The sequence below is a fragment of the Anarhichas minor genome, unplaced genomic scaffold (assembly GCF_050575085.1).
Source record: "Anarhichas minor isolate MPS153535 unplaced genomic scaffold, ASM5057508v1 ptg000007l, whole genome shotgun sequence".
NCBI lineage: Eukaryota > Metazoa > Chordata > Actinopteri > Perciformes > Anarhichadidae > Anarhichas > Anarhichas minor.
The window spans coordinates 5,989,776-6,002,511 of record NW_027466453.1 but is presented as its reverse complement, the minus strand read 5'-3'; the positions used below and the strand labels follow the sequence as shown (position 1 = coordinate 6,002,511).

At 44.1% G+C, this 12,736-nt stretch overlaps 1 protein-coding gene across 1 annotated transcript; it reads right to left on the bottom strand.

Moving 5' to 3' along the window:
- Positions 1-5,784: 5,784 nt before the first annotated feature.
- foxd7 (forkhead box D7) lies at positions 5,785-7,002 on the bottom strand. Its single transcript, XM_076080060.1, has one exon. It carries the CDS (start codon positions 7,000-7,002, stop codon positions 6,019-6,021), a length of 984 nt encoding a protein of 327 aa, XP_075936175.1. The 3' UTR covers positions 5,785-6,018.
- Positions 7,003-12,736: the final 5,734 nt, after the last annotated feature.

Below are 12,736 nucleotides of genomic sequence, written 5' to 3'. Positions count from 1 at the left end.
AAGAGGTTTAACATAGTTGGGTTTATTCGGGTGTTACAAAGCAGTGGCGGGCCATGCATTTTATACCTGGGCCTTCTGTGCTGTCCTACTGTGCTGTCCTACGCCACAGCTACGGTTATTTGTTTCTCGGGGTGTAACAATAAACCGTTCGGTACGAGGCTTACGAACCGAACAATACGTTTGAATAATACTAGTGCATTTGGAAAATGCCTGAAGCTTAAATTGTGGGAAATATAATGTTTTCGGTGGACTGCGCTCATGTAACAGACAACGGGCTGTGTGACCTTTTGAACCCGGAACAATAACAAAAGACAGCTGAGGCCCCGTGTGTGTTCAGGGAGGCTAAGCTAAACTAGCGTAGCGGGGAAACAACAGCAGTTAGCTGTTCCCTACTGATTCAAACAGAGAATCAAATGTCCGAAATAACCCCGCGATGACGGGATGCTTCGTCATTAACGGACAAGTCAGAATCAATGTAATTAACACAATGACAAGAACAAACTCACAAGAACCAGTCACATATATTTATATGACAACGAAGCAACAAATCAACCCAGCAACGCTGCAGCGCTAGAGCACGAGCCATTCATATTATTCATAAAAACGACACAAAGTCAGTAACTCCCAAATCCGTTTCTCCTCTTCCTTCAGCCATTGAGTGTTATAAAAACAAAGTTAGGTAAAAAAAAAAAAGAATCTACACCAAGCAAAATGCTACAAATGTCATAACTTCTCTTACATACGCTTCAACCTGAACTGTTACTAAACACTAAGATCTGCTAGCTAGCTTTCTGTTTGACAAAAGTCACGCTGGCCCACTGACCAATCACGGTGCACGTTAATGCAGACGTACTTAGGAGGCTACCTGGGTAGCACTGGCACGTCAAAGAATACGCCCAACATGTCAAACTAAAGATCTGATTGGTTGAAGACTATGACAATCAACAATATCGTCCCCATTCACTTAAACTGCAAAGGCTCTCTAGCGGGCATCGGGCCTCTCTCCTTACAGAGAGACATAGGGGCTGAATCTGATTGGATAAAAGCTCTCCTTAAAACAAGCTGTGCTAAGCAGCGCTGCAGGCTGGAATCAGAGCAACAGAGGAAGACAGGAGCTGTGCAATGAGAAAATAAGATAATGTGAAAAAAAATAGCTATAACTTTGTGATTCTGTTTAGGCCAGCAGAGAAGGCTGAGCTGGCCCTGGCGGCCCACCACTGTTACGAAGACATAATGTTCAAGTTTAGGAAGTATTTAGAGCAGTCGCAGGCACATTTTTGGTTCACTTCTCTTCCACCAGATCATTGACTTGCTTTTTTTTACGGTTTGCTCTCAGTCATCCGGTGTTTGTTTTTCCTTTCCACCTCTGCATTTCTCCATCCTTGCCTCGTTTCATCTCCATTTTATTGTCCCCTCTGCCCCCAGCTGCAGATCTCTCCTCTTTCCCTCTGTTTTCTCCCACTCCCTCCGAGCGCGTGGCTGAGGTGTGAGATCATTCTCCTTCTGGGTGGCTTTCCTGCTATATGTCACTGTCATCTGTTGGCACCGAGGCTTGAGGGGGGGTCCCCTTTTTCCAAAAACACACCGCACTCCGCTTCACCACCCTGAGCATAATAAATTCTTGGGCACGAGACCGGAGAGCGGCGCTGCGTGTTTTACTGGACTTGGCAGGGTAACGCATAGACCGGTGAGAGAGGGAAAGCAGAGAGAGAGGTAAGGGGAGGCGGGGGCGGGGGGGGGTGGAAGATTTATAATTGAATAACTCCCCAAAGCAGGGCAGCGGGGATTGGCCCTGCCAGGAAAAGCAAACGCCAAGGGGGCGAGTGAGGCCTGTGGAAATCAGCCATTAAAGTGAGCGGAGAGAGAGCCTCAGCTCCACGATGGGCCTCAGCAGGAAGGTGAGAGATTTACTAATGATAACTGAAACACCACAACACCCTCATACGCTCCAAACTCTTGATTCTACAGCCGCACAAATCAACCTCCTGAAATACTGAGGCCAACACAAATCAGTCTCCGGCAATCAGGTGTTCAGTTACACACACTAAAAAAAATCACAATAAAGAGTTCACCTTATCCAGCACCAATGTGTTGTCGCCTTTTATAACACTCTTGAGTTATTTTACCGGTTTTATCTTAAAACTGTCCGAAATGTACGGTAGTCCAACATTAACTGCGTGACACTCAAAAATGCACAGGACGCACAGTTTTCTTTATTAACAATCAGTAACAAATAGTGGTACTTACGTTTTTCAAGAGAGAAGTTGATAACAGTTGGAAACCATAGCATTCGGTTTAGGTAAATAACCCGAAAGTGGTATAAAAGTAACACTGGGTCTGTTTCTTTATTGACCCAACACAGGAGGTCAAACATTGACCCAGTGTCTAAAACCATCCAAGACATGGGGTTATTTTGATCCTTGTGAAGAACAGCAACATAAAAACAACACCAACACTGGGTCAACTCATTGTTTTGGGGTTTCTCCCCATGGGCACCGGGTGAAGTTAACCCAGCGTTGCAGATTTTTTTAGTGTGACGGCAGCCTAAAAACTTGCATAAAAAAAGCAGCGGGCTATAAGTCAGGGAAAATATTTGAAGGGAATTCATTCCAAATCATGCATTTCAAACTCTGCGGAACAACACAGACGCGTTGTTTTTCCTGTCTCGACTGAACTCGCAGGGGGTCGTCCCAGAATGCAGCGCTCTCCCCACTTTGGACTCTGGGTCTGTGCTGTGGAAGCAGAAGGCAGCGAGGCGGGGCGCTCCACCGATGAGTTTATCTTGCCTGTTTGGCTTGGCGTTGGCGAGTGGAGAGTGAAAGCGCGGAGCGGCGGCATGCGTTAGGCATGAATGGAGCTCTGGACGAGCCGACTCACTTTTCCCTGGGAAAAGGAGCTCCACATCAGAGGGGATAACTCAGGACTGATAGTCCGCTCCGAAACCGAGCAGAAACACTGCGGCGGTGTAACACGGCATGCACCACTGACGGGTCGTCCTGTAAAAGTCCATTCATCGTGTGCACTCGTGGGATGAATCTTAATATGTGGTTGACACATTCAATTACAAACACGACCCCCCCCCCCCCCCCCCCCCCCCCCCTTTGTGTCGAACGCTGAGCGACTTTGCAGATGACATTGAATCCAACTTGGAGACGTCTCACAAAAGATATGAAAATAAATGTAAAAAGCATGCTTGCAAACAGGAACATCTTGCTGAAGAAAAGAAGCTTTTGCTCGTAATAGAAGTGTGGATTTAATAAAGCATGTCACACTCAATGACGCACAAAGGGAGAAGGAAAGTAAAGAGACTTTAAGCAGTGTGCTGGCAACTTTCACCTCCTTCAGGATGGAAAACTGATGTGCAGTCACAGCAACACACACACACACACACAGGCCTGGGTGTCTGACTTGCTTATTTTATCAGGTGCACCGGCTTCTCCCCCTCCTTGTCTTCAAATCAGTCACAAAGACAAAGATGTCTTCTCCTTCTTCTTGATGCCCTTGAAGGACGATTAACGTTGTTGTGTCTTTCCTGACCACGATGTTCTACTATATCAAGCTGCACCAAAGTGACTGTTTACGTGTGTGTGATTGTACACGAGGACTTATTGCCTGCTATATGGATCACATGCTAGATTTTCCACGGTTCCCACTTTTCAGTTACAGAGTTACAGCCCTCTATATATCGCATGTCCATATTTAGTTGTGACATTTTAACTCACACACCAGCCAAGCACTGAAACCGAGTGGAAAACAGAGAAACAACAATACACGTTTGAATATGTTTGGTTTTTCCAATCAGATATGTTCTAATAGCAGAAGTGGTGCAGCGGCGTATGATATGAATCTCATGTCGGATCAGTTTGAACCGCAGCTCTCGCCGCACTGTTTAAGATTAGCAGAGCAAATATCAGACATTTGGTTGTAACAAAACAAAAAAAATATTTAGAAAACCTCAAAACAGATTGAATTAGATCAAAAAACGGGCCCAACTGTAAAAAATCTCCCCGAATGGAGCGAAGGGAAGCCGATGAGAAAGTGTGCTCTTCTTGCTTAGCAGCTCACCATCAGGTAACAATCTTTTTATTTGTTTCAGGCCCTCACTGGGTGCCAAAGTCTGCTAAAGGACTGAGCGTGTGGTGTGATCCATCAGGCCCGTCCAAGAGCTTCAGAGCAGTAATCCATCTAAAGCAGACTCGAAATAGAATTAAATAAATACTTCCATGCTCTGAAACCCAGAATTATTTAACTACTGTCATTCATACCGTAAAGCAGCGTCCGCATCCACTCAAATGGGAAAAAAAGGAGAGGACAAAAAAAATGGGACAATCTGAAATTAGTAGCACGGAGAAATGGGCAGATTTGGTAAACTGCTGATTTATCCTGTGTGTGTGTGTGTGTGTGTGTGTGTGTGTGTGTGTGTGTGTGTGTGTGTGTGTTATTAGCGTATTTGTTTTAGTTAGATGATGGATTATGGTTTGATTTAATTAAGATGAATTTGATTCAGCTTTCTAAACAGCTCAACCTTTGTACACCAGGATGTAAATGGTAAAATAAACCAGTTATACATCAGGCTGCTTGGAATCCTCTGTACAATGTTAGTATTGACAATTTCTAAGCTACAAATATTAACTTTGGAGTAAACTGAATTGTTGGGTTATTTCTTTTTATAAAAGAATAAAATTAATTTATAATTGTTGCATCAGTCCATAATATAAATTAGGAGGAAGTCACCTCTTTAAAATCCATGATTTTCTGCTCAAACAGGACTTAATGACATTTTTTTTTTAAACTTCCAAATCACAAATAGCAAAACAGTCGACCAACATATTTTCTACTTGACGTATATTAATAAAATAAATAATGAGTGATGTACTAAAAGGGGCTCTGGAGGTTTTATGATATATATGATTGAACAGATGAGAACTTTGACATGAAAATGTGTTGTACAGATTTTCTCGCGGGAGCAGGAGTGTGTGTGTGTGCGTGTGTGGCCCTGCGAAATAAGGCAATTATGGCCATGTCTATACTTTCAGCGTTATATCCATGAACGCACACACGCACGTTTAACTTCAGCTGCTCACAGATGTCCTGCTGAAGGGTTTTGATCGTGGAGCTTTAGTGATATTAAGGTTTCATCCCAAAGTGTTACAGACTTTGACCTTGACACCTGGTCTGTCCAACATGCAGCATAATGCTGCCTTTCCCCTCCTTTCTAACATGAAATATAATATTATACAAGCATTTTATACACATTAAATAACTCTTTAAGCATCTCAGTAATTGATAATTATGCGAATCACCGTCTAAACTGAAATGATCGACAAAGATGTATTTTGTTACGATTGTAATACCGTGTTTGTATTTTATTTAATCGATTATTTGAAGCGGAAGTGAATCTCATTTTTAGACTGTTGGGCCTCAGCTTTCAGTCGACAAATGATTCTTCACCGATGATTTTATGCTATTTCTTTGGCTGTGTTGTCCCCTCTTGTTTGTCAATAGTCTATAATTCTTAACATTTGAATAAAGGTCATTTCGGGTTATTGTCATGATTACGAATCATGGTCGAATGAATTATTTAAGTAAGTCAGAATTCGTCAAAACCCAGGAACTGATATTAAAAAGACACGTGACATCTAAGAGCAAGTCTGGTGTCTTTTAGATGCTCCATAAGATAAATAAACAGCTTTATATCACCTCGTGGATTTGCACAAAATACAACTGAACGCAAGGTTTAAATATTCACTTTTATTTCTTTCCAGAAAATAAAGGAAACTCGTCATTTAAATATTTTTAAAAAATGAAGATAATTCAAGATCAAAATTAAAAACTACGTCTGCTGGAAGATTTTTTTTTTTTTTTGCCAAAAAAGTGAAAAGGAGGAGATTTAAAGAAACATATCTACAACATTCTTTGAAAGCAGATTCATCACACTTCCGACGCTGGAGAAAATCTGCTTAAAATGTCTCTGTTACCTGAGAAAAACACGAGTTCATAGTCCGGCGGTACTGATCATTATTCAATGTTGGCAGCGTGGATGTGTTTGGCCAACTCCACGGTGCCACGCTGAGTCTGTAATTTCTGATACTCCTGGTGCAAACTGAGGAAGTGCGGAGCCGCCGCGGGGTGGAAGAGCGCGGGGGACGCGTAGGCAGCGCCGGAGGTCAGAGGGGAGGAGTACGCGGTGCACTGGGCCGGGGAGAAGCCTTCAATGCCGGGCTGCGCCTGGAGGAAAGCTTTGGCCGTGAGCGCGCCGCGGGAGAAGAAGCTGGAGAGCGCCGGCAGGATGCTGCTGACAGGTGGGATGGCAGCGGGCCCGCACGGCGAGTGCGCGTGGTGATGCAGGTACGGGTAGATCTCCAGACCGGGCAGCTGCAGAGCCGCCGCTGCCGCTGCGCTGAACCCGTAGGCGCCGTGCGCGAAGCCGTGCAGTCCGCTGGGCTCCAGGTGCTGCTCCTTGATCGGGTCGAAGCGGAAATGCTGCCGCTTGAAGCGCTTCCTCCGCCGCAGGAAGCTCCCGTTCTCGAACATGTCCGAGGAGTTGGGGTCCAGCGTCCAGTAGTTGCCCTTCCCGGGGTTCCCGGGCTCCCGGGGCATCTTTATGAAGCAGTCGTTCAGCGACAGATTGTGCCTGATGGAGTTCTGCCACGCGGGGAATTTCTCCCGGTAATACGCAAAGCGCTGGCTGATAAAGTCGCATATCTCGCTGAGGGTGAGCCGCTTCTTCGGACTCTGCAGAATGGCCATGGTTATCAGGGCGATGTAAGAGTAGGGAGGCTTCACCGACGCGGGACCTTTGCTTTTGGCCGCAGAAGGACACTCCGGCTCGGGGCTGTAGGTGTCCCGCTCTTTGCTCCGGCTGCTGAGAGTCTCGGCGCCGCGCTCCTGCTCGCTCCGCGACTCATCCAAAGGTAAGAGCTGCTCCTCGCCGCTGTCTTTGAGTCCTTCCCCTACTACGTCGATAACAATATCCTCCATGATTTCCAAACCCAATGTCATAGTAGATGCCCGCGGGGTGAAAGCCAGCACCACCTGCCAACAGGTGGGGGAGTGACGGCTCTTCTCTTTAACGCGATGAACAGATTTCTTTACGCAAGACTCATCTCCATTCACCAAATACAAAAAGGGAAGATCCAAGCGCAACCCTCCTCCTACTTTTCAACAAACAAACTCTGCATACTGCAAGCGTTGATGTCCGTTATATTTCGGTGCCTGTATGCGCTAAAAAGGAGCGCTCAGCGAGTGATTTGTGCGTGAAGCGTAAAAAAAGCGTGCGCGTCCTCCGAGATGTCCAGCATCATCTGTAACCTCGGTTGCTTTCCTGCGGGTCGGGTGGATGTGATGTCACGTTGAGGCACGAAGGAAACAGGATCCTGACCAATGAAAACGACGCGACGGGTACCAAGGAGGCCCGTACCAGCCTCCCACGGTGCTCTCTCATCATCGGCGCATCAGTGCCAAATCCACGCGGACCCAAGAGAGCCGTTCAGGGAAAACATCCTTATGGGTAGGAAAATCTATTTTTGGAGAGAAGTTGTTGACTTTGGTGTTGACTAACAATAGGCCACATGTGAATAAAATGAAGACAAAGTAAAATAAGAGCGATTTTGGTCTCTAGCCGCATCCGTCAAAAAACTATTATTTGACTTCTAAATTACAAGATATTATTATAGTGGCCTTCAAAATGATTCAATTTATAGTTATTTCTTATTGTTCTTATTGTAATTATTATTATTATTAAATATTTTTCTTAACGTATTTTTAATTCTGTGTTAAAAAAGGAGAAGTATTTGTTCAAAAATAACCTTTTTTTGTAATATTACATTCACCCCAAAACAATTAAGGGAAAACTGTAATCTAATATGATAAGAAAATACCATATTTTAATTTCAGATGATACACTTTGATGACATTAGATCAGCATCCTGAATTAAACGACTAGGGCGGCGGGGGGGGGGGGGGGCAAACGCATCTCTACGTGAGGCAGGGATTTAGGCCTTAATCCCGCTCAAAGGCTTCTGCAGCCGCTCTTTGCGCAAACACTTGACGCACAATTACATGTTTTCAGACGTTGATTTTGCCGCTGCGTGCCAAAATAATAACTGCGTCGCCTGCACGACGGTGACTCCTTTGAATGAACTGAACACGCGCCTTGTTGCACTCGGGCTTTCGTTTCTCCTGAGAGAACCGTATCGATAAATATCACCATGTGTGGAATGGAGAATAAATAACATTTGATGTTGCAGCCTGCATAACCTGAGATCTATGGGGTTAGAAACTCTACACTCTCTGTTCTCCACTTGAACGCGAACCTATCAAAGTCCGCCATAACCCCCCAGTTGGATTATCTTCCTTAATAATAATGGGCGACTAGAAGCAGAGTGGTGATATTGGGATGAAAGTAATAGATTTTCACTCGCTCAGACTTAAAAGAGAAGTGCGGAGCGGAGGGCGCTCTTGGTATTGTTGGGAGGCCTCTGGTTGTTTGTGTTTAATGATGGAGCCCTTTGTTGGGGATTCCCACATTTCCTGCCTCTAATCGTATTGATACCTCGGGGCAGAGTGGGGGGACTGGGTCCGGGCTGGGTGGGCTCTCTATGGTACCAGCAAAGCTGCAGATGATTTCCCCAAATTCATCACGCATGTCTTCAGATTGGAACCAGGCCCCCCTCGTGCGCGTTGTGTGGTTCCAAATGAGACGAGAGCGCGGGAGCGTCAAATCGCTGCACAAGCTTCGAGGTATATGGCGCTATATAAGGCGACCGACATCACGTGAGACATTGAAGGGGACAAACGACTCATGGGGGGACGGTGATGGACATTTTCAGAGCCGTGAATAAATGCTCCAAACTTTCCTGCACATGCACGCAGCTGCTGTCGAAATGTACAGATATGGCATCCAATTTTTTATTATTTTTTTTATTTCTGGTAATTTCATAAGAACCCCCATCATAAAAGCTATGCGCCATTAAACTTGGGCTCCGCAGTCGCAGGTGTTTTTGCTTCATGCTTTTTTTTTATGAAGAAAAGACGAAATATGGAAACGCTGAAATCAATAAGGCCTTTTCTTCTTCTTCACCCAGAAGCCATATTACGCACACATTCAAACAATAACGAAACCCGCTATCTAACAAAAACAACCATTGCGGAGATCTTATTTGTTTTGCACCGCAGATGATGAAAACTGTTGGAGAGCGAGCAGCCACCAAGGACTCGGTGCAATAACACGATTTGGCAGGAACTAAACAGGCCTGCGGAGATCTCACCGGATCATTCTGGATAAATGAACCTACATCCGCGCAGGTCACGGAACCGGTTTAGATGGAGCTGTTACGGGCTACTTCAGTTAAAAAATGTTTTCTTATCTCAGTGAAAACTTCAAGACGTTCGCATGATTCAGAGAGCGATACAAAAAGAAAAAAAAAGAATGAGCGTGTTTTTCATTGGGAGACGTTGAAACGGGTTCAAAGAGGCTGAGGTTGTTTTCACACAATGCCCCCCCCCCTTCTCTCATCTTGATTCCCTTAAAATCTTGGCAGCGCGGTGGACAATAATATAACGTGTAATTTAAGGTATCATGAATCATAACTGCATGAAACGCAGTTAGACAACGGAGAGGTGCTGAGCCAAACACATCTGCAAAACACACACACACACACACACACAGAGAAAGAGAGAGAGTGTGTGTGTGTGTGTGTGTGTGTGTGTGTGTGTGTGTGTGTGTGTGTGTGTGTGTGTGAGAGAGAGAGAGAGAGAGTTTCTTAGGGGAGGATAGGCTACACGTGTAAATTTCATGAGCTGAGCTGCTCATTAACACGTTATTTATTGGCTGACAAACAGCTCCATAACATAACAAAGCGATGCAACCTGCTCTCTGTGTGTCATCGTCTCATTGTGCTCTTGTCTGAAGCCACTTTCCTCAACACTCGTCGGAGTCGGTTGATGAGGAGTGACACGCCCGTATCAAACACACAGCAACGGCGGCACGCGCTGACTGCGTGGCGCCATCTCGCGGCGGGAAAGTGGAACGCCTCTAATAAAGAGAGCCTCGCGACAAAAAGGGCCAATTCAGAGCAGGACAGCTCATTTTGTGAAAAATATTAACAACTAGCATTCAACAGCAACACAAATGCAGTTTCTAAAGCGGCTTCAGCATGAACTGAACACTAACACTCATGAAGGCAGGTCAGCTCTGTTAGCCTTCATCAGTTGTAGCTAGCTGAGTGTACTTTGGTTGTTTTTAACCTTTAAATTAAACAGTGTCTAACACAGCCCCTTGGACTGATATCTCACTCAGTTTAGCATCATGGAAGCTAACAGCTGCAGTGTGGTGTTATTGGAACAAGCAAATGCACAGTAGTAGTAGTAGTAGTTTTTTTGGCTTCGTAAAGTTTGGATTATTTATATTAAAAGTTTTCAAAGCTTATGTGAAATAATTTCATTCATGTAAGGGTGAATTGAAGAGTTTAATAGGTTCAAACTAAGCATAAATACAAAACAATTAGCAGATTAGCCTGACTTGACATCATTTTATTTAGCAAAAGTCTGAGAAACTATGACGTTACTTCAACTAGAAAGATATAAACTTCCTTGTACATTGAGTGGAACAGGATGTCTTATTTTGCATTGTGGCCAGTTCACCTGAGTACAATGTATGCTGGGACATATGCTAATAACATTGTTTTTTTGTCTATATTAGTTGATTGGATATAATTACATTTATTAGACAGTCTTTTGTTAACTCTGGCACACTCAACAACGTTTGTTATTGGGCACCATTCCTGTTAGATAAACCAATAAGACATTAATTAAATTAATGATATTTTGATACATTTTTAGTTTAGATGGAATTTGAAGGGTCGCTTCAAAGAGTTTAGCTGGTAAAAACGATAGAAATTTGGGGCTGTTTTGTCTTGTAAAAGTGTGACAAACTATTACTTTAACTGAAAACTATAAGCTGCCTCGTACGTTGACTGAAACAGCACGTCATACAGTAGCATTCTGGAGAGTTCACATTCAATGCATGCTGGAATGTATGCGAACAAAACTTCTCAACAAACTTAATTTGATTAGTTTACTGGATATAATTACTTTGATTTATACGCAGCCGAAACAGAAGTAGGCCTACACACCTAAAGCCGTTATATTTAGTGTACAGGTAACATTAATAACATTAATCATGGCTACATTCTACTTACATGCGCATGTTTTCAAGGTCCTGGAGTTGTGCATGCTCACTTACTGGGACACCTGAATGGAACAGAGCCGTCGTTAATGTTACGTACTTAACACCTGTGAGTCAAAATGTCTGCTATGAAAAAGCTCTATTACTAACTAAACTGATCAGAAACCAAGGCACTTCTGATTTGAGAGGCTCACCTCAATTAAACTTACTAGCTTCATCTAAATTTAAATCATAATCGTTGAGCTCCCGATCATTAAGGTGTTGAGCCTTCTGGATTGACAAACATAATGTTTCTCTTTTACATTGAGGCAACAATTAATGATCAGATTATTGCACTAAAGTGAATTAGACGGTTTTATGAGGTATATATAACATGTGGTCTATGTAATGACAACTTCCACGTTGTGGTCTGTTAGTGTTCAGCCTCAACAGGAAAACACAAACCCAGATCAACTTCTGGTAAATGTTGAGTTTGACTAATTTAGAACGATTTAAAGAGTTCCTTGATTTGTCCAGTAGAGGGCACCGTTACACCAATAATAAGATACGACTTCCTGGCGACCAAAGAAACTTTTAATTACATCCACTTCTAATCTCATAGAAACTGGGCTGACACAAGTCCTTTATATCCCCACTGGGTGCATCTACATCTACGACTGGTGTGGAGTTTACCTCAGACGCATTTACGCAGACAAGTGAACCGAATTCCGTGACAGCCACAGAAACACGCTGCACGTCGGCCAGAATGCATCAGTGCTCTGCTGACCTCAGTGTGAGCATTTCTTTCTTTTTTTCCCCCTGAACGCCTTGACACTGAAAACCCGCGAAACTCAACGCTATAAATTCCCAACACTATTTTTCTATCGGGACTGACAGCAGCGGTCTGTCTGCAGTGTCGTGTTCGACCCTGAGCTGAAGTCAGATACAGGGGCTTAAAGGATGGAAGGAATGCAGATGTTGTGTTTTCAAGCTCAGCACATACTGCGTTGACTGCGTGTATAATGGGAAGTTACAGGAGTTGGAGACTGGGCTGTACAGGCCCTTTTGATGGAGAGAGAGAGAAGATGACACGACCGCTGCAATACAGACTTGTTTTTCAAAACCTGTTTACTTCATGTTTTGTCCCTCCTGTAGCCTCAGGTGGGACGCTAATCTTCCACTGTCATCACCTTTGACTTGGCATTGTTTTCACAGCATGTTACAGTTTGTCCAAAGTGGAAACGGAGGCATTTCGCAGGAAAAAAGCATCTGGTATGATAGGAGGTTGTTTGGACTAGAATTTCTTGAGAAATGGAAAAAAGACAAGATCTGAAATGTGGACGTTCTGTGACATAAGCTGGGCGGATGACGGCGGTGAGTCCGGGCAACGACACTCCACGAGTGTATGCACACACCCGTCAGGGCTGCGGCCACGCTCTCCCTTTCATGAGGCTTTCCAACGTTTGGTTGTGAGAAATCAATGGGAACGGACCACCTGGTTGTAGTAATCCTTTAAAAAACGTGAGATGGTTTGCTTAGTCTGAAACTCCTCCGCTTATGCTCGCTTCC